A 22,473-nucleotide genomic window follows, 5' to 3' on the forward strand; every position below is an offset into this window, starting at 1 on the left:
GTTCTTTCGACTGAACCAATCTTCCCATGATAAAGGATCCCATGCATGATGCATGGAATGCCATTCATCCAATTCTGGATATACGTGATATCAATAATTATTCATCACGACCTACATCAAATGAAGGGTGAAATGTACTCGATCGAAAAGTTCTATAAATAACAAAAATTTTTACTATGGGGTCAAAACTTGAATTCCAGGGCTCGTTCCAGGATGTTGTTAGCAAGCCTAGCAAGTATCATCGACAATGATTAACCTACTGTTGCAGGAATGAAAGTCCGAAGAACAAGACATTGGTTGGAGTTGATTATGTTGTCTTCCTTGTTGTTTTGTGATTCTCTTTGTATATCAGCATTTGTATCCTTCTGCTTGCTGCTCTCTGATACAGCTATAGCTTTCACCTACTTCTTTTGAATAATATTGTACTACTTCCTTTTTTTTAAATATTTGATTTTGTTCTGATTTTGACCTAAATGTTCAATATTTTTTAACATGAAAAACTAAAAAAAATCATTAAAAACAAATAATTTATATAATTTTCCTTTGAATTTTTCTAGTCACTTTCAAAGTTTCAATCTCCATTTCCAGCAGAAAACGTTTTTGTTTCTGTTATCTATATGCCTTTTCATATGATTTTTACCTTTGCATCAGTTCTGATACAAATGAAAAGCAATAATGTGATAGAACAAGAATCCTTCTTTCCAATTTTTTATTTTTTTAAAAAATCATAATTATTTGTAGTACAGATTTGTTTTTAATGTGCATGGTCGGTTTTCATTTACATCTTGTCTCCTTTACACTATTCTTTCTATATTAAATATTAAAATAATAAAATGTCCTATCTATATGGTTCTTTTCTCTTTTCTATTTCTTTTAATTGGATCAATTAATTAATAGAAATTCAGCTAAATTACAAAGCATATACTTATTATGAAGAAAGGGTATTGATTAAAATTGCAAGTTTGTTAGCAATGGATTATTGTGAGGAATTTTTTATTCAAATTAATCATGGTCTTCCATGTTCTTGAGCAACATGAAACATAAAAACTAAGACTTGCATGTGTCATTGGATTGACCCAAAATTTTTCTCTAATTACCCTCACATGGCATAACATGATGAGATGTTGCCTCATGCCATGGTTGGGATGAGATTATTTCATTGCACAAACAAAAAAAATGTTCGAATATTTTCAATAATAATAAATGTGAAACACAATTTCATGTTGTAAAAAGAGCTTATAATGGGCTAAAATGCAAAGTGATTATAGATAGGCTTTCTAAACCTTGATTGGTCTTGAAATTAATTAAATTAATAATATAAACAGATAACTATGCATGCTGAGAACAATCATCTGTAATTATTCCTATTACTATGTTTATCTCTATAATTATCTCTGTAAATGGTTATGTGTATCCCTATTACTATGTTTATCCCTATAATTATCTCTGTAAATAGTTATGTATATCCCTATAGATATCCCTATGCTTATGTCTATCTCTATTGATAACAATTATCTCTACTTATACTTATGTCTATAAATAGACTCTCCTCTGTACTCTCCAAAATTAAACAACAACCTGGAAGCCATTTTATTATTTTCCAACCCCAAGAGGAAGAATTTGAGTCCTGGAAGCTTAGCTACCCGCCGGCCTTGCTGGTTGTTGGAAATCATATTTTCATTTAAAACACAATTATTCTTCGCAAATTTGATATAAAAGCAGCCAATTTTGGTTCCCAAAACTACCAGCTCCACCCTTCTCTTTCTTCCTGCCATTGTCTTTTTTCCACAGGAAGAAACACAATGGAGAAGAACTCTTTTATCCTTGTTGCTTTCTTCCTTATGCTTTCATGTATGGTAGCTCCAAGTCATGGCAAGAAGCAAACACAAGCTCTCGGCGATCTTTACAGGACCAAGATGAAGGGAAGTTCCGGCATTGTTACGAGTCTTTTCGAGCCAATTCAATCCATAAGCAAGGCCAGTGTTCATCCACAGGAGGGAATGAAAGAGAAAGACAGGATTGAAAAGTTGCCTGGACAACCTGACGTCCAATTTTCACAGTATGGCGGCTATGTAACAGTTGATAAATCAGCAGGTCGTGCCCTTTATTACTATTTCGCTGAAGCTCAGCATTCCAAGGAGTCTTTGCCTCTTCTTCTTTGGCTCAACGGAGGTACTTGAATCTCCTTTTCCCCATTGCAATTCAAAAGAAGAAGAAACTTCGTTGATCTAAAACGTTTATCCTCCATGAATTTGTTCTTTGTTCTTTGTTTTTCATTTTTTTTTTGATGAATTCTAGTTTTTGTGGTTGTGATGAAGATATCCCACAAATCCCAGAAATCTTATCTGATCATTTTTTACATCTCCATTATTGGTTAACCAGTTTACTTGGGCTACTTCTCTTTCAGTCTCTTTCTGTTCTTATAATGAGGCCACACTTCTTATGTTTGGAGCTAATTATTAATAAAGTACACTACTATTTAATCATGACATCTGAATTTTTTTTTAATATATGAAACCAAAATAATAATAATTGGTTTCTGTTTAAATATACATTTTTGAAATACTATTGCAGTAATCATTGTAAAAATTTTTAATTACAAGTTGTTGTAGATGCATGATGCACCTTCATCTTCTTGTCCTGTTTGTCACCACTTTTTGCGGGATGGCAGTCTCTCTGAAATCCCAGAATTCACTCCCAGGGGAGGATTTCTCGGAATGCATGTTCTACCAGTTCAATCCTTTTAAAACACAGAAAAAATCCCATACCTAAGAAGCGTCATTGTCAAAAGTGTGTGTCTACATATATTATTACTATAATCATTCTGTTCTTCTAGAATCTCCCAATTGGTTCAATGAGGTGATCGATGTTCAAGGTTCTTTAATGATTAAATTAATGGGGTTTAACTTGTAAACTTGGCATCAGAAATCTGACAATTTTTAACAGAAGAAAAATCATTTCAATCTGACTTTGCTCTTAATGAACCTCTAATCTGGTTTTGGTGTACTGTGACTGTCAGGACCTGGTTGTTCATCTCTAGCATATGGAGCAATGCAAGAGCTTGGACCCTTCAGAGTTCATAGCACTGGAAAAACACTTTACAGAAATAGTTACTCATGGAACTATGGTACAGTGTTTCACTCTTTCAGGAAAAGCAATTCTTATCTTAAGTTGATCTTGCACTTTAAAAGTTTGACATTTATTTTCAGCTGCAAATGTTTTGTTTCTTGAGTCTCCTGCTGGGGTGGGATTTTCATACTCCAACAGAACATCAGATTATAATGAGAGTGGTGACAGCAAAACAGCTGCTGATAATTATGTGTTCTTGTTAAATTGGTTGGAGAGGTTTCCTGAATACAAAGGCAGGGATTTTTACATCTCTGGTGAAAGCTATGCGGGGCATTATGTCCCTCAACTTGCACATACCATTCTCCAACACAACCAGAAGGCTAACAAGACCCTTATCAACCTCAAAGGAATTATAGTATGTCTCTGTCTCTGTCTCTATCTATTTATCTATCATTGTCTGCCTGTCTTTGTTTCTATCTCTTTCGATCAATAATTGAAAAAACTAGTGCCTGTGACACATAATTGGAACTTAGACTTGATGACAATTTTTTTGCTTCATCTCTCTAACATGAAGAAATGATTGAAACTTAGGAATTAAACTATGTGAGTTAGCCTCTTTCAACCAATAATTTAACCTCTTCATACAAATTGCAGATTGGGAATGCTGTGATCAATGACGAAACTGATGTTAAAGGAATGTATGACTACTTTGAGAGCCATGCTCTCATTTCAGAAGATACAGCATCCAGAATTAAAAAGCACTGTAATCTTTTATCCGAGGATACCACAAATGCCACCCGTGAGTGCATTGCAGCCGTTGATGAGGCAGACAGGGATACTTACTACCTTGATATTTACAGTATCTATGCCCCCCTATGCCACAATTCCAATCTCACAGCGCGGCCAAAAAAAGCTTCAGTAAGTTGACTTCCCAACCCACACAAACCCTGGAACATTCTTCTGTAGTCTCACTAAGTTATCCTACCCAATGCAACAAATCTTGGGGATTGGGCCACGTTGTTCAATCACCTCTTTTGGGCTGGTAGTCCTGCAAGGTCAGGATTCTAGATTCCTAACCTCTAATCCTGAAACAATTTTCATCGGAAATCCTACTGAGATAAGTGTATTATTTGCAATAATCAAGTTTGTTATATACCCTTAAAATGACAATAATTTCTTTTTCTTCTGGCTGGTTGTAGGTGATGAATATTGATCCATGCAGCGACAATTACGTATATGCTTATCTAAACAGGGCTGATGTTCAAGAAGCCCTCCATGCCAATGTGACAAAACTCGACCATGATTGGGAACCCTGCAGCGACATCCTCCGAAAATGGCGAGATAGCCCTTCAACAATCATTCCCCTTCTGCAGGAGTTTATGGCTAACGGGCTCAGAGTGTGGGTTTTTAGGTAATAAAAGCATTCACCCTTTTGCCATCTCAAATTGTTGCATCAAATGATGTAAACCTTAGATATGTCTTAATTTGTTGGATGTAATGCAGTGGTGATACAGATGGAAGAGTACCAGTTACTTCAACCCAGTACTCCATTAACAAGATGAAGCTTCCAGTAAAAACTAAGTGGCATCCATGGTACCTTGATGCAGAGGTAAAATTTCCTCTCTTACATTTTCTATGCTTGCTCTCTGATGTCTTCATCTTTCAGTTCCAATCTTCTCTTTTGCCATGAATCAGCCCTAGTTCCTGTCAATCGCAAGTCCTGTCCCATTATAGCACAGTCACCAAATCAGTTGTTAAATCGTGTTAATGTGATAGGTTTTGGCATCTTAAAAACCATTGATTGACACAGTTGCTTTTGGTAACAATTTATGTGGCAGGTTGGTGGCTATACTCAGGTGTACAAGGGGGATTTAACATTTGCTACAGTAAGAGGGGCTGGGCACCAAGTGCCAAGCTACCAACCAAAGAGGGCTCTTGCACTGATCAAGCACTTTCTTACTGGGGCACCTCTGCCAGATACCTCAAGATACAATTAAATTTCCTCTAAATTTTTCAGATGTATTTCATTGCTTCATCTATAATCATTGATTAGATTTTAGGAAAGGTGTTTATCCAATTGCCCAATGCTATTTTTTCAGTAAATGTACTGAACTCGGGAAAGAAAATATATACAAATTGTCATTTTAAATTATTCAATGAAATGCAGTTAGTTTTTGGCTTTGATCAATCAAATTGCATGATTTTGTTTTTTGTAACATAATATTGTATAGAAAATAATAATAATAACCATTATAAGTGAGCACTATTTCACGCAAAACGCAAAATAATTAGAATACAACTAATATTATTAGAATAACTACTTTACACGGATAATAACCATTTACAGTGAAAGCAATTCAAATGAGGTGTTTGGCTTGGTAGATCAGATATGGAAGTATGTCCCCTCCGTGTACCCCTTCTCTATTACCTTATACTTAAGAATAAGTCTTATTATATCTAATTACTTCAACGGTTATATAATAAGTTTCTAATTGTTACTCAAATGAATTCTGAAGGTTGTATATATATAGGGTTAAAAACAAGTATTGGAATCTGTACAATCCCCTCCCTCTAGATGCATAAGCTCTGGCATACTCCTGGTTCTGGGTGTTATAAGAAAGGAGAGGCCAACAGTGCTTCCTAAAATCTCTTTGTTGCAATTTTCAATGATTAATTCAGAAAGAGATGGGAAAGCCATAGATGAACCTTCAAACCTTGGGAGATGACAAATGACTCCAATCAACTTCATGATCAACATGGTTATCCAAGAAATCTGCAAAACCAATTAAGCATAACATAGGGTAAATTCATGATACAGTTGATTAAGATATAAAAAATCCATTCTGAAACTTTCAACAATAAAGCGTATGGAGTAACAAGATTCGACAACTAAAAGAACATACATCAGTTGACTACACTGATTGCAGGGAGATTTTGATTTAATCTGCTTCTTACTCTTCCATCCTACATGCAGAGTGAGAAAGTCTATCATCAGTGAAAAGAAAGAAGAAAGTGTTATGCTGACGAGACCGGTTTTGTATAATAAAATTGACGTACCATAGTTGCACTTCTACCAGAGAAAATCACAAACTAGCCGACCAAAGTCCATCCATTAATCATCTGTGTTTTCTATTTCCAGACGAGGGATGTGGGCTATCACAGGCCAATATGCCCCTTTCTCCTTCAAGCAATGTTGATTTAGAAGTTGACAATCCCTGATGCAAAGTCTTCCAAGTGTTTCAGGTAAGCCTTCCTTTGGCAAGCGCTGAAGCTTAGGACACTCGACAATTTCTAGATCTTCAAGCAAGGTCAGATTATAGAGCCCCATGGACAGAGATTGCAAATTTTGAAGTCTTGAAATAAACATACACACTAAAGATGTAGGAAGCAGGCACTTTTCATCTGGAAAGGTAATTGCATCTGGTCCACCAGCAATGCTCAATTCCCTGAGAAAGGCTAGCCTGTGTAGGTTCCATTCTGACATGGGCTGCTTAAGATTTTGACAATCCCAGATATCAAGTACCAATAAATTAGGGGGCAAGCCACCTTTTGGAATGGACAGAAGACCAGGACACTCAGAAACTGATAGACATCGAAGAGAAGTGAGGCTTAGCATATGATTCGGTAGAGACTTTAGATTGTCGCAATTGTAGATTTCCAGTGTTCTCAGGTTCGGAAGATGCATGCCCGTTTCTGGGAAGTATCTCAGAGCAGGACATAAACTAAATTTTAATTCTGTCAGATGCGTCACACTGTGCAGGTTCTCGGGCAAGCTTATCAGAGTTTTACAATTCCAGACATCAATGGACTCAAGTGATGCGTTTTTGTGCAACATCCTATCAGAAATGGGTTCCAATTGGGAGCAATTCCAAATCTTAAGATTTTTAAGGCTGGTAGGCAATCTGCCTTCTGGGAATGAAATTAGAGAAGGGCAAGCAACAATCTCCAAGATCTCAAGAAGGGATATGTTGCTTGCGCTATTATCAATCAGCATCAATCCCTCAGGTAGAGACATTAAATCTCTACAATACCGGATTCTAATACATTTAAGTGTGGTAGGTAACCTGCCTCTTGGAAAGCATGTGAGAGAATGACAATCTTCAATCTCCAATTCTTCAAGAGGACACCCATTTATCTTGCAATTAAGCATCATCATCCCACTGGGCAGAGACTTTAGAGCCCGACAATCTTTGAGCTTAAGATGTTTCAGTGTGTGTAGGAAACCCAACTCAGGAAAGAACACAAGATTTGGACATGACTCAATTTGCAAATCTTTGAGAGATGTGAGGCCATGCATCATCCAAGGAGGGTTCCACACGTTACAAGAATCTAACAGTCTGAGGTCTTCAAGATTGCTCGACAAGCCTTGATCATTTTCAGCCAATGACACAAATTGTGACCGGCCCTTAATTTTCAGACTTTCAAGGCAAGAAATATTCAATGAAATAGCACCCTTCTGCCATAATGATGTCAATCCAATGCAGTTGGAAATGACAAGAAATTTAAGTGTTCCTGGAAACTGTGCAATATCATTTTGTACAAACTGAAGCTCTGGCATACTCTTGGCTCTGACTGTTGTTAAAGAGGTGATGCCAACAATGCTTCTGAGTAACTCTTCTTTGCAATCTTCCATATTTAATTCACAAAGAGATGGGAAACTCATAGATGAACCTTCTAAATTTGGGCAATGCTTAATTACAAGTTTCATGAGGGAAAACACACGGCCAGGTAACTTTCCACACAACTTGGGACAATCCTCTATCACAAGTTCCCTTAGACAAGGAAATTCTTCCCCTGAGTGTTCAGCAACTTGACTAGGAGAAGACCAGCATCTCCATTCCAACATACTTTTAAACCTTAGAATTTCCAAGGATGGAAAAGGCTTAACAGAAGGAGAAATATGTCCATAAAACTCTAAACCCACCTTCTGGACTCTAGCCATGCCTGCAATCGACAACATTTTGAGTGAGGGTAGTCTCCCAAGTGATGGAAGTGATATGCTATTTCTACAATTACAGAGTTCTAAGTCTACTAAATCAGTCAATGAAGGCTCACCTAACCAAGATGGGAATATTGTACCACCATAGAACAGAATTCTAAGCTTCTCAAGATTTTTATGAGGCAGTAGCCTGTCAAGAACATGCATTTCAGCTTCCTCATCCCGGCAATTAAGGAACTCCTGGCTCCATTGCAAATACAACCTAGTCAAGCCATACTTATCCTTTAGATTAGCTTTGCTAGCATCTTGAATATCCACAACATTTTCCAACCCAGAAATTGAAAGCTCCCCTCGCAGATGCAACAAGCCTCTTAATTCACTAACAGCAGATCCAATACCCTTGCCCACAATGAATTTGGACAAAATCTGAAGATTTTTCAAATTACCAATCCCAAATGGCATCTCCTGCAAACTATCAGTATCAGTAAGATCAAGAACACGAAGGTTCACTAAATTTTTAAAAACTTGTGGCAGCTTAGTAAGCTCCTTACATCCTTGCAGTATCAATGTTTGCAAGTTGAGAAGAGAACCCACAGATTCAGGTAATTGTTTAATTCTACTGCGAGACAAATTAAGATAGCGTAAATGCTTCATATGACCGATGGAGTTTGGTAGCTCATTGATGCAATAACAACTTAAACATAGCACTCTTAAGCAACTTAACCTTCGCAGCATCTTTTGTAAGACATCACCAGCTAAATAACAACATGCTGACCAAGGTGATGTATAAATTGGTAATGCAGCTAAAGTTCGTAAATTCTTCATCTGATACAGGACCTCAAATCTTTTTCTAATGTCATACTGGCGACGAGTGAATGACAAATGACGAACCTTTTCAGCAACTGTGCATAACTTATCACCCTCAACCATATCCATATCATCAAGACTTGAGCATATTTCATCAGAAACAGATTGAGCTAAATCATTTATGAGGTCATGCATCACATATCGTGCTTTGTTGCTGGTTGACTGTTGGAAAATTGATCGTGACAGTAACTCATTAAAATATTGAGAACCTAAGTCCTCCATCCGTGTCTTTCCTTTTAGCTGTTGTAAGAAACCCTCTGCCATCCATAGTAGAACCAACTCATCCTTGTCAAATTCGTAGTCCTTTGGAAATATAGCGCAATAAGCAAAACATTGTTTCAAATAGAAAGGAAGATGATGGTAGCTCAATCTCAGAGCTGGAAGAATGCCACTTCTTTCTTCTGGTAAATCCCATATCTTGCTCATCAGTATATCTTCCCATTCTTCTTGAGTTACTTTAGTGCGAAGGAGTCCTCCCAAGGTCTTTGCTGCAAGTGGCAACCCCTTGCACTTCCTCACTATTTGCTCCCCGACCACTTTTAAATTTGGGTGTCCATCAAAATTTCCAGCTCGAAGAGCATGCCAGGTGAATAATGACAGACAAGCATCATCTGACAGTTCCTTCAAATGGTATGCCTCATTGTTAGCTGTGACAGCTGTGACTGCTGCAACTCTTTTATGCCGTGTTGTCACCAGTATTTTACTTCCAGGTGCCCCAGCTGCAAAGGGTTTGCATAGAACATCCCAATCCCCATAGTTCTCATTCCAGAGGTCATCTAAAATGATCAAAAATTTTCTCCCAATCAACTTCTCCTTTAGCCGCACTTGAAGTAAATTTAAATCCTGCGAATTGCCAATATCAGAATCAACAGCATGAAGCACTGTCTTTGTCACCCTAAGAATATCAAATTCCTCAGTGACACAAGCCCAAGCTCTCAATTCAAATGAAGTCTCAATTCGCTCGTCATGGTAAACTAACTGAGCAAGAGTAGTTTTACCAACTCCTGCCATACCTACAATTGAAACCACACCAACTTCACCTCTACCCATTTCACCACTATCCATCAACATGTCAACAATAGCATCCTTATCGCTTTCCCTACCATAGACATGAGGCTCATCAACGAGAGAACTGGTGGGCAGTCTGTGAAGCACTTTTTCACGCCTCCCTCCACTAAACTCCACTAAATTCAAATTATTCTTCAGTACAGCCAAGTCATGCAATCTTGAAGTAATTTCTTGTATTTTGGAATTCATCTTGGCATTAAACTTAATACCATTTAGATTGAGAGCACTGAAACAAGTTGGGAGTATTACCTTCCATAACTTACTGGTGCTCGCAGATGGTTGAGCCTGCTCCAATAGCTTGCGTCGTAAAGACTCGGTGGCAAGTTCGTCAACAACATCTTCGGCATCAAAAGCAACATGTTGTAGATCCCTGAGCCAGAGTTTCACAGCACCACTCGTGGTTTGCTTTTCCTCAGCATCCTGAAGCAAGGCATTGATTTTAAGCAGCAGGTTCTTCCATTTCTTGATTTCGGCCCAAACTTGCTCCTCCCGTGAGAATTTAAGAAAGTCGGGTGAAGACATCGTTTCTAAGAGGGAGCGGACCAACGCAGACAGCATTACATCACTAACGGTCGCCACAATAGCTTCCATCTTGTCTTCAAGCAAAAGCAGTGAACTTCCGGCGTTTCTTTTTTCGTCTTCTCTTGAATACTGGCTCCTACTACTACCTTTCCATCACCAGAAACCGCAAACTCGAACTGCATAATTAAGATTTAAGATTAACAAACGCCTAAGGGAGACCCGCTGCCGTCTTTAAACAAGAACAGTACTGATCCACGCATAAGCTGAATCAGACTTTCAACTTTACCCAGAAAAAAAATATTTGAAGACAAACAGGAAAGGAACAAATTCTTTGTAATTTGAGAACCCATTTTTGTTCATTTTTCTGTTGCAGGTTTTACCGAACAGGTCCAAGGGTAAGTGAAACCAACCTAGTGAACAGGGTGTTGGTAGAAACGTGGTTGAAATGGAATTTAAGACGAATCCTTTTACTAGATATTATTTTGAAAATTTATTTCGTCAAGACACAATTCTTTCCAGGTCTACAGTCCCATCACTCTTTCAAAAGTTTTCGTCTTTTGATGCCCGGTCAACTAAGCTATGGCTAGAAAACACGAAGAATCTCTGGTTACATTGAACTAATCAATGAATTAAAAGAAACCCACAATTCATTGGACAAAATTTTTGACTCCGAGTTACCGTCATTTGAGTGATGGCGAATAGTTCCATCACTTGTGGTACATTGGTCGGTTGGTAGTGGTGGAAATTTACCCACTGTGGTGCTCATCTCGTAACCTCAGTCTCTGCTTTCTTGTTCACAGAATTTAACTATGGTCATCGTACCAATCGAGTAGATTCTATCTGCTGAGTTAGTAAAGTCATGGACAAGCTCCACTGCCCCCACATTTCGCCAATGGCTGTCAAAAAACCTTGTCAATCACTTTTGGAAACATGCGTTCTTCGTTGTACACCACGATGACGTTGGGACCGTGGGGCTAAAAAGTCTAGACATGGCATGTGTTTTTCTGACAAGGAATAAACTAGGAAAAAGTAAGTTACCATCTTGCGTAAGAAACAAAAATCAATTATTGTTCATTTGTTTTTAGTATAGTGATTTTTTTTCTGTATTATGTGTCAACGAGATATATCCGAATATTTTGTTTAATAGTAATTGCATATATTTTATATTTTATATTTAAAGGATTAAATTCGAATTTTTTTAAATCAATATAATAAATAAGAGACATATATGTCTTAATTTAGTGACAGATTATCAATCTTTATCTACATAAATAATTTGGGCTTTGGAGACCAAACCTGTTGTGTGATGGGGCTTTAGAAGTTCAATCTCTCCACAAATGGGCTTCTCAAGGCCCATTTACCCTGCCTTCATCAGTTGTTGTAGGAGACCGTCCAATTTCTCAAACATTTTTACTATATTATTTATCTATTTCTTGTGTTGCGGGGAAGCCTTCCCTTGGCAAATATCAACTATAGTCCATAGGCGTTAGCATATTAGACGTATGAACATCTCTATTTCTGGACATACAATATGAAGGAATTTGTCAATATCATAATAAAGCAAAATGCAAATAAATTCCAACCAAAAACCAAACAAACAAGGGAGGCAAGCATCATGGTTACCGCAATGTCAGAAACCCAACAATCTCTCCCTGTTGCATTCAGAAGTTGAACTGGCAAGCATGAACAGGATCTTGTCAACAGAACCATTGGAGCTTGCAGCAAGGTTTGATGCAAAACCATGTGAAACAATCCACTAAAGGCTTACTGAATACCATGCAAATTCTGTTTCTTTTCCATCATAGTTTACGGCTCCCATAGTATCTTTTAGAATAGCAGCCATAGTATCTTGAACATCCACCACATTTTCCAACCCCATAACTGAAAGCTCCCCTCGCAGTTGTGACAAGCCCTTCAATTCGTTAATACCAAATCCATTGTCCTTTGCCACAAATATGAAGATTTTGCAAATGACCCATCCACTGTGGCATCTCTTGTAAATTCTCAGAACCGGAAAGATCAAGAACATGAAGGTTAATTAGATTCACAATGCCCTGTGGCAACTTAGTGAGTTCCTTGCACCCTTGCAGTATTAATGTTTGTAAGTTGAAGAGAAAACCCACTGATTCAGGTAGACAATTAATTCTACTGTGAGATAAATTAAGATACCGTAAATGTTTCAAATGACCAACTGACTCTGGTAGCTTATCAATGCAATAACCACACAATCTTAGTACTCTTAAGTGCCTTAGACTTGTTAGCAAGTCCTGCATGACAGGGTCACTTACGTAGCAACAGGTTACCCTAGGCATTGGCAGTGCTATGAAAGTCCTTAATTTTTCCTGTCGACATAAGCCACTAAATCTTTTTGAAACATCACAATGGTGACAAGTGAATGAGAAATGGCGCATCTTTTGTATGCTTCCACAGAATTTCCCATCCTGAAACCTATCCTCAATGTTAAAGCATAAGTCCCCGGAAACAGACTGAGCTAGATCATTTATAAGATCATGCATCACAAATTGTGTTTCATTAGCACTTACCTGTTGGAAAAATGATCTTGATAGCAATTCATTAAAATATTCAAGACCTAGGTCTTCCATTCGCTTTGCTCCTTCCAGATGTTGCAAAAAACCTTCTGCCATCCACAGTTGAATCAACTCATCCTTGTTAAATTTATAGTTCTTAGGAAATATAGAACAATAAGCAAAGCATCGTTTCAAATGGGAAGGAAGGTGTTGGTAGCTCAACCTTAGAGTTGGAGCAATGCCGCTTACTTCTTCTGGTAAATCCCAAATCCTGCTATTCATAATGGTTTCCCATTCATCTTGATTTAATTTGTTGCGCAGGAGTCCTCCCAGGGTCTTAGCAGTTAACGGCAAACCATTGCACTTCCTCACTATTTCTTCAGCAATTACTTTTAGATTAGGGTAGCCATCAAAGCCTCTTAATCCAAGAGCATGCCAGGTGAACAAAGAGAAACTACCATCATTCGACAATAGCTGCAACTGGTATGACCCACAAGTAGTCATTATGGACGCAACACCTTCACTTCGAGTTGTCACAAGTATTTTACTTCCAATTGCCCCTGCTTGGAAGGGTCCACATAGAATATCCCATTGCTCATTGTTCTCATTCCAAACTTCGTCTAAAACAATCAAGAACTTCTTCCCAGACAGCTTCTCCTTGAGGCTCACCTGGAGTAAATTTAAATCCTTCCAATTACAGTTCTCTTGAGTAATAGCCTGCAGAACTGTCTTTGTCACCTTAACCATATCAAATTCTGCCAAAACATTAACCCAAACTCTCACTTGAAACCAACTTCCAACTCTTGCGTCATTGTAAACTAGTTGAGCAAGAGTGGTTTTGCCTAGTCCTCCCATGCCCACAATTGGAACCACACCAATACCAATACCCACTTCACCAGTACTCTTCAAAAGCTGAATAACAGCTTCTTTATCCTTTTCCCTACCATAAATATGAGATTCATTAACAAGAGAAGTGGTGGGCAACCTCTGCTGTACCACCCTCTCACGCCTTCTTCCACAGTTCGGCCCTAACTTCAAATCCTTCTTCTTCTCAACCAAGCCTTGCAATCTTACAGTAATTTCTTCTATCTTAGACTCAATTTTGCGTCTGAAATCAGAATCAGTATTTGCATTGAAACCACTAAAGCAAGTCAAGATAAAGTTCAGAAGCACCTTAGAAATACCCGCTGATGAGTCGGACTCCGCCATTATTTTGTTGCCCAAGGCCTCAGTGGCAAATTCATCAATACAAGCCTCAGCATCGTATGCAAGGTCTCTTAAATCGGTGAGCCAGTGCTCAACTGGAAGCAATGTCTTTTGCTTTTCCTCCGCATCAGCAATTGCGGTATCGATGTCGTTCATGGGCTTAACCCACTTCTCGAATGGAGAACAAGTTTGCTCTCGTCGTGCGAAGTTGAGCATCTGAACCTGCAGGGAATTGAACAGAGCAGAGAGCATAGCTTGGTCGTGAAAAGCTGCCATGGAGCATGTACTGGAGATGAGGATACTGTGCACAAAGACTTTCTTGCCAGTTTCCAGGATAGATGATTAAATCTGAATGCCAAGGTACATTCTAGTATATATCTGTTCAACCCTTTTAACTTAGTCCACAAAAGGGTAGCGTCCATGAATGGCGCAAGTGACAAGACAATGACCATTTTTACATTAATTCTTGTTTTGCTTTGTTCCATTGATATTTTCCTTGTCTTCGAAACTTCAAAGAAAACATTTTTATTTCACTCAAAATATTAAAGAAAAGAATTTTGTTGCGCTGATTCGTCTCTTGATCAACTCGACCAATAAGACTACCACGACTCGTCTCTTGGCTGTCGGTTGTCAACCTGTCATTGTCCCTTGAACGGTTGGGCCCTTATGTCCGACAAGTTTTGTTTCATTTTGGACAAAACTGGATCCACTTCCTTATTTTTTATAGAAAAAACTAGTATCCATAACCAAGCTTGATTGATACCATACGTACTAGCAAACTAGAGAGATGAACATCTCAATTTGAATGAATTGGAATTGTTTTTTATTTTCCAGATGATCCTCATAACTAAAGCTAACTGTAATTTCCAATTTGTTAAAGAAATTGTGACTTGTCAATATCATAATAAAGCATGGTTATCAGAAACCCAACATTCTCTCCAGTTGCATTCAGAAGTTGGAACTGGCAAGCATGATCAAGATCTTGTCAACAGGAAAATCTTCAACATAAAAATTCCAAAAAGCAACAGTTGAAAAGATAAGAAATCTACAGAACCATTTCAGCATATAGCAAGGATTGAAGCATAACATTGCGTGAAACAATCACAACAAGCTACTGAATACCATGCAAATTCTGTTCCTTTTTTAAGTTTCAAAGTTTACAGCACCCATCATCTTCTCCATCCTACATAATGAGTGAGAAAGTCCAACACCAGTAAAAGAGGCATCAGAAATTGGTTTTACAAAAGTGAAAACGTAGAGGAGCGAAGGTATTATATATCCATGACATCAATCTCCACGCAAGGAATGTGGGCTATCAAAGGCCAACATGCTCCTTTATCCTTTAAGCATTTTTGTCTTAAAAGTGAACATTCCCTGATACGAAATCTTCCAAGTGTTGCAGGCAAGCCTTCCCTTGGCAAGTATCTAAGCTTAGGACATTGGGCAACCTCAAAGTCTTCGAGTGAGGTCAAATTTTGGAGCCCCGTAGATAGGAATTCCAGATTATCAAGTCTTGCAATGAACAGAGAAACTAAAGTAGTAGGAAGTAGACAGTTTTTATCAGGAAACGAAACTATATCTGGTGCCCCAGCAATGCTTAAGTCTCTTAGATAGCTTAAAGAGTGTAAATTCCATTCCGACATGGGCTCCTTCAGATTTTTACAATCCCATATCTCAAGTAACAACAAATTAGGCGGAAAACCCCCCTTTGGAAGGCACATGAGATTGGGACAGTCACAAATTGTTAGACATTGAAGTGCAGTGAGGTTTTGCATCTGATTGGGCAAATACTTGAGATTGATGCAATTGAAAATGTCCAATTCTCTCAGCTTGGGAAATGGAAGGACTGTCACCGGGAAGGATTCCAAAGATGGACAGTAACCTATACTTAATTCCTTCAGACATGTGAGACTGCATAGGCATTTAGGCAATCTTGTCAGATTTTTATTGTTCCATATGCTAATATATTCAAGTGAAGCACCGTTGTGAAGTGTCCGGTCAAAAATAGGGTCCAACTGCAAGCAATCTGAAATCTTAAGGACCTTAAGGCTGGTAGGTAATTTACCTTCAGGAAAGGAAATGAGAGAAGAGCAATCAACAATCTCCAAATTCTCAAGAAGAGGCATGTTGCTTGTGCTATTTTCAGTCTGCATCATCCCCTCAGGTAAAGACTGTAAATCATTACAATCTCGGATTTTCAGCTTTCTAAGCGAGGTGGGAAACAACCTCGGAAAAGATGTGAGAGGACACCCTTCAATCTCCAACTCTTCAAAACACTCATTGCTTTTGCAACTAGACATCATCATCCAATCAGGTAGGTACTTCAGTGCTGAACAATTTTTGAGCTTAAGAACTCTAAGTGTGGGCGGCAAACCTGTCCCTGCAAAGGAGACAAGTTTCGGACAGGACTCAATGTGCAAATTTTTGAGAGACATGAGCCCTTGAAGACCACAAGGCAACTTCTCCCAGTTACCACAATTCGTGTCTCCAAAGCTGCAAGGTAGATCCTTCTCATTTTCTGCAAATGATGGAAATTGAGAACAACCTTCAATTTTCAAGCACTCAAGACAAGTAATATTGTGTAATCCAGCTCCCTTATGCCACAAGAACATAGTCCGCTGCAATTAGAAAAAACAAGAGTTTTAAGTGCACCTGAAAACAGTACAATCCCATGTGGCAAACGCATAATCTCTGGCATCTTGCTGATTCTCAATGTTGTTAGGGAGGTGAGGTAGAGCATGCCTGTCAGCACCTTCTCATTGCAAGCTTCAATACTTAATTCACAAAGTGATGGGAGACCTGTAGATAAACCTTCCAAAATTGGGCAATTCCTAACAGTAAGCTTCAAAAGGGAAAAAAGAAAGCTGGGTAACTTCCCAATCAACTTAGGACAATCCTCTATTAATAGTTCATGGAGTTGAGGAAATTCTTTCCCTGCATCTCCATTAGCTCTATGGGGAGAAAACCAGTTTTCCCACTGCAACATATGCTGAAACCATAAAATCTCTAAGGACGGAAAAGGCTTAAAAGAAATAAAGGCATTTCCATAAAACTCAAAATCTACATTTTGGACTTCATTCATGCCTTCTATGCATAATCTTTTCAGTGAGGGTAATGTCCCGAGTGATGGAAGTGACTTACTTTTTCTGCAATTATGGAGGTTTATGGTAACCATGCTAGCCCATGAAGAATCACCTAACCAAGATGGAAAACTTTTACCACCATAGAATGAAATTCTAAGCCTCTTCAGATTTTTATGCGGCTGCAGCATGTCCAAAACATGCATTTTATCTTCATCATTTTGGGAATCAAAAGAATTGCACCTCCATTGCAAATCTAGCCCATCAAGGCTGTTTTTATCCTTCAGAATAGCATTTTTAGCATCTTCAGTGCCCACCAAATTTTCCAACCCCACAATCGAAAGTTCCCCTCGCAGTTGCGACAAGCCCTTCAATCCTCTAACGCCCTTGTTCTTTCCCACAATGAATTTGGGCAGAATCTGAAGCTTTGCTAAATTCCCAATCCCCTGTGGCATCTCTTGTAATTTATCAGTATCAGTAAGATCAAGAACATGAAGGTTAATTAGATTAACAATGTCTTGTGGCAACTTAGTAAGTTCCTTGCACCCATGAAGTATCAATGATTGTAAGTTGAAGAGAGAACCCACAGATTCAGGTAATGATTTAATTCTAGCATGAGATAAGTTTAGGTACCGTAAATGCTTCAATTGATCAATTGAATATGGGAGTTCGTCAATGCAATAACCACTCAAACTGAGTACTCTTAAGCATCTTAATCCTGGAAGCAATAGGTGTAAGACATGGCTACTTAAGTAGCAACCAGCTGCCCAAGAAGATGTATAAATTGGCAATGATATAAAAGTTCGCAGGTTCTTCATTTTATGAAGATAGAAGGCTTCAAATCTTTTTGAAACATCATATTGCTGACGAATGAATGACAAATGGCGAATCTTTTCAGTACTTCCATTGCATTTCACATCCTCAAATGTACCTGCAGTGTTAAAGCATAGCTCCCCACAAACAGATTGAGCTAGATCATTTATGAGATCATGCATCACAAATCTTGTTTCATTACTACTTGACTGTTGGAAAAATGATCTTGACAGTAAGTCATGAAAATATTCAAGACCCAAATCCTCCATCTTTTTTGGTCCTTTAGGCTGTTGCAAGAAACCTTCTGCCATCCATAGTCGAACTAACTCATCCTTGTCAAATTCATAGACTTTTGGAAATATGGCACAATAAGTAAAGCATTGCTTCAAGTGGGAAGGAAGGTGATGGTAGCTCAGCCTCAGAGCTGGAACAATTCCACTCCTATCTTCTGGTAAATCCCATATCTTGCTATTTAGTATGTCTTTCCACTCACCAGGATCTAGTCTGTTGCGTAGGAGACCTCCCAGGGCCTTACCCGCTAGAGGCAAACCATTGCACCTTCGTACTATTTCTTCAGCAATTTCTTTTAGATTAGGATACCCACCAAACCCTCTTGATCCAAGAGCATGCCAGGTGAACAAAGACAAACAATCATCATTTGACAATACCTGCAAATGGTATGACCCACAAGTAGACATTATGGATGCAACACCTTCACTTCGAGTTGTCACCAGTATCTTACTTCCAATTGCACCGGCTGCGAAGGGTCTGCTGAAAAGATCCCATTGCTCGTAATTCTCATTCCAAATGTCATCTAAAACAATCAAGAACTTCTTTCCACATAGTTTATCCTTTAGCCTCAATTGGAGCAAATTTAAATCCTTCAAATTGCAACTCTCTAAAGTAACAGCCTGCAGCATTGTCTTTGTCACTCTAACACCATCGAATTCCTCAGAAACACAAATCCAAACTCTCAATTCAAACCAACTTTCAACTCTGGCATCATTGTAAACTAACTGAGCAAGAGTAGTTTTGCCCACTCCCCCCATACCAACAATTGGAACCACACCAATTCGACCGACACCCACTGCACCACTATCCACCAACAACTCAACAATAGCTTGTTTATCTCTGTCCCTCCCATAAATATGAGATTCATTAACAAGAGAAGTGGTGGGCAGTCTCCGTAGCACTTTCTGACGCCTTTCCCCAGCATCCTCCACTAAATTGACATCATTCTTCAATGCAGCTATGTACTGCAATCTACCAGTAATTTCCTCTATTTTGGACCCAATTTTGCTGCTAAACTTGATTACACTTGGACTGAAACAAGTTGGGATGAATTTCCATACCTTAGAGGTGGCCATCGATGACCCAGGCTCCGCCATCAATTCCCGCCGCAAAGCCTCAGTGGCTAGTTCATCGATGACATCATCAGCATCGTACGCAACGTCTTTCAAATCGCTGAGCCAATGTTTTACTGCAGGACTCGTCGTTTGCTTCTCTTCCGCATCGGCAAGCAACGCGTTGATTTGGCGCAACAGCTTCTCCAACTTTTTCAGCTGAGTTAACAGCTGCTCTTGCCTTGCGAACCTCATCAAGTCAGGAGATGACAATTTGTCAAGAAGGTAATGAAACAGAGAACCGAGAATGGAGTCCATGACACTACCGGCCGCACCTTCCATCGCGAAGAAAATACACTGATACAAAGAAAACAAAATTAGTTCTTTTGATTCGTTTTCGCTGTTCTCTGAAACCCCAAAATAGAACATGACGGTTGCAGCTATCCCATGCTTTCCAGAATCTACCATGAATGCAGATGACAAATTCACCATAACCCAACATTTGTTTCAATGGGAACGAAAACAAAATGCAATCAGATGATCAAAAATTACTGAAAACTGATTAGTAAATCAGTAGCAGTATAACAAGAACTTGCCTGAATCGGTCGCACAACTGCCCCTTCAAACGAGAAGTGAAAAAATTCAGACAATACTCTCGATGTGGAATGAAACCAGAGACGACAAACATTTCCGTGGCTTTAAGCCCCCCACTACGACCCCACATTTCGCCGCAGGATTGTGTTACACGATTACGCGTGTCATCTCGCACAAGCTTTTCATGGGGTCCCGTCCTTTTTCCTTTTCTGGTCAGATACCTTGACCTCCACCTTTAACCACTCCTGTAAATATGGGTTACTCGTCGTACGAGGACAACGTTACGTGCGTAAAGTCCTAGACATTGCTATAGTAACTTTGACGGTCCCTTTGAAACCATCCTAATGTCTATCCGTCGCTACCTTGCTGGTGCAATATTCTTTTGTACGGGTCCACACTGGACGAGCGTACCCTTTAGCACCGATTGTAATTACGTAAATTGATGATGATCATGTGATATCATAATTCACTATGATATAATATATTAATATATTATAATTAATAATAATATAATATATTAATTTAATATAATAATATAATTATGATTTTTTTATATTAGTTTTATGTCAATATTATATGATAAAAAATATTTTTACTGATGATAATTAATTAATTATTAATTACATAAATTTATTTAATTTAAAATTTAAAAAATATATTTAAATAATTTAAGAACTTATTTGAATATTATACCTTAATAATCTCATTTACATTTGATATAGGATATGATATCATAATATTATCTTTATATTATATTTTAATATAAAATAAATCAAAACAAAATTTTAATTTTAATTTTTGTAAAAATCAAATAAAGAAAAACTTTTAAAATCGAAAAGAATAGTGTTAATACACTATTTCTTTTTTTTTAACCTTGTTTTTGTCTAAAAAAATTAAAGAAATAGCAAAATATACTCTTTCTTAAGGGCAATGTTGTGTAAGAAACTAAAATTAATTATTATTTAAGCGTCTTTATGTATTTTATTTATTTATCTCTTTAATAAATATATATTTCTTATAATGAATTATATTTAAATATCCATGTCAAGAAAAGATGACGATCAAATTTTGTTCAATAATAAGTGCATATATTTTATATTTAAATAATTAAATTTGAATTCTTTTTAAATATGTCATGATTATCAAAATTTATCAACAAAAATAATTTGGGCTTTTGAGACCAAACCTGTTCAGAGTGATTGGGCTTTAGAAGTCCAATTTCTGAACAAAATGGGCTTCTCGAGTCTCCAAACCCGACTCATTTTACAGTTGTTTGATGGATACGTCATCTGCTTTGGCCTTTCGCTGGTGCTGAACAGCATGCAAAGCATCCTTAATCCTTATCTTGAATGTAATAATAGCACCAAGAAGTGGCTGTCAATGGGCCATGGCGGCGCTCGTTTCTTCATGCCCAGAAAATCATATTTAAATCTAAAATTTTGAAGTTCCCAGATGGAAAAAAGAGAAGAAATGTCCTTGATTATTAGCCACATGATGATAATTAGTCACCCGTAATCAATTTCAATTGAATGAATCGAAAATCAATTAATTTGATCTCATTTGTTCGATTTCGGTTTTAATCGAATTTATCGGTTCAAAATTGATAATTGATTCAATAGAATTAATATTGATAATTTATATTATATTATATGATATGATATTATATTCTATTTTATTTTATTATATTATATATGTATAATTGTTGAAAAATAATAATAATTAAAAAAATTAAATTATTTTTAAAAATTTAAATAAATTTTTATTTTTTATTATGTTCAACTAAATTTTTATATTTTTATTTTAAATTATTTAAATTTTTATATTTTTATTTTGATTCAAATAAATTTTCATAACTAATAGTTAATTTTGTCAAAACGTTACTTGTCGTTTTATGTCATATAATATTGATGTGACATATCGATATGTTTTAATAAATAATAATGTGATATTTTTTATTTTTCATATTAACATCACAATAGTGTCAAGTAAATCAATTGTAGAATCAAAATTTTGTATCAAAAGTAGTTAAAAAGTAATCGGATAATCATATCATATATTTCTAATTTTATTATATAATAATTAAAAAATTGAGAGTAATTCTTAAGATTCAAGTGAGGATGACATAAAATGATAAATAATATTTTAATTAATAATAATTAATTAATTATTAATAATTTATTTAATTTAAAATAAAAATATAAAAACTTAATTGAATTTATAAAAAATGATTAATTTAAATTTTTTTAAAATAATTTGAGAAAATTTTTGAGAATGTATAATGTCAATGATAAATCTCATGAATCATAAATATAAATTGATTTCCATTATTTTAATATTGAAAATATAATTTGTTAATTTAATTTTTAAATTTTTAAATTCGAACCGACAGTCAACACTCGCACGGACTCACCTCGTGTTATAATTGACAAGGAAATGGCAAAAAG

At 37.1% G+C, this 22,473-nt stretch overlaps 3 protein-coding genes across 3 annotated transcripts; 1 reads left to right on the plus strand and 2 right to left on the minus strand.

Annotated features, from left to right (window-relative positions):
• LOC18614573 (serine carboxypeptidase-like 40) lies at positions 1,555-5,252 on the plus strand. The gene is made up of 8 exons (XM_007052380.2): positions 1,555-1,661; positions 1,800-2,172; positions 3,020-3,127; positions 3,210-3,484; positions 3,724-3,987; positions 4,269-4,480; positions 4,573-4,678; positions 4,908-5,252. The coding sequence occupies exons 2-8, from the start codon at positions 1,803-1,805 to the stop codon at positions 5,064-5,066; spliced, it is 1,494 nt and encodes a 497-aa protein (XP_007052442.2). The 5' UTR covers positions 1,555-1,661; positions 1,800-1,802; the 3' UTR covers positions 5,067-5,252.
• On the minus strand, positions 5,562-14,675 carry LOC18614574 (putative disease resistance protein At3g14460). Its single transcript, XM_018118601.1, has 4 exons — positions 12,391-14,675; positions 6,127-10,615; positions 5,973-6,033; positions 5,562-5,842 (listed from the first exon to the last, which is right to left on the minus strand). The coding sequence occupies exons 1-2, from the start codon at positions 14,473-14,475 to the stop codon at positions 6,182-6,184; spliced, it is 6,519 nt and encodes a 2,172-aa protein (XP_017974090.1). The 5' UTR covers positions 14,476-14,675; the 3' UTR covers positions 5,562-5,842; positions 5,973-6,033; positions 6,127-6,181.
• LOC18614576 (putative disease resistance RPP13-like protein 1) lies at positions 15,228-20,086 on the minus strand. Its single transcript, XM_018119691.1, has 3 exons — positions 20,032-20,086; positions 16,852-19,792; positions 15,228-16,717 (listed from the first exon to the last, which is right to left on the minus strand). The coding sequence occupies exons 2-3, from the start codon at positions 19,775-19,777 to the stop codon at positions 15,471-15,473; spliced, it is 4,173 nt and encodes a 1,390-aa protein (XP_017975180.1). The 5' UTR covers positions 19,778-19,792; positions 20,032-20,086; the 3' UTR covers positions 15,228-15,470.

The sequence above is a fragment of the Theobroma cacao genome, chromosome 1 (genome assembly GCF_000208745.1).
Source record: "Theobroma cacao cultivar B97-61/B2 chromosome 1, Criollo_cocoa_genome_V2, whole genome shotgun sequence".
In the NCBI taxonomy this organism is placed as follows: Eukaryota; Viridiplantae; Streptophyta; class Magnoliopsida; order Malvales; family Malvaceae; genus Theobroma; species Theobroma cacao.

Bases quoted from the DNA above. Each gene is read 5' to 3' on its own strand.
- LOC18614573 (XM_007052380.2), top strand. From the start codon at position 1,803: ATGGAGAAGAACTCTTTTATCCTTGTTGCTTTCTTCCTTATGCTTTCA. The intron at 2,173-3,019 runs GTACTTGAATCT...TGTGACTGTCAG, and splicing joins TCTTCTTTGGCTCAACGGAG to GACCTGGTTGTTCATCTCTA. The intron at 3,485-3,723 runs GTATGTCTCTGT...TACAAATTGCAG, and splicing joins TCAACCTCAAAGGAATTATA to ATTGGGAATGCTGTGATCAA.
- LOC18614574 (XM_018118601.1), bottom strand. From the start codon at position 14,475: ATGGCAGCTTTTCACGACCAAGCTATGCTCTCTGCTCTGTTCAATTCC. The intron at 10,616-12,390 runs TAACGAATTGAA...TTCTGGTGATGG, and splicing joins AAGGACAATGGATTTGGTAT to AAAGGTAGTAGTAGGAGCCA.
- LOC18614576 (XM_018119691.1), bottom strand. From the start codon at position 19,777: ATGGAAGGTGCGGCCGGTAGTGTCATGGACTCCATTCTCGGTTCTCTG. The intron at 16,718-16,851 runs GTGCACTTAAAA...CATCATTTGCAG, and splicing joins TGGGATTGTACTGTTTTCAG to AAAATGAGAAGGATCTACCT.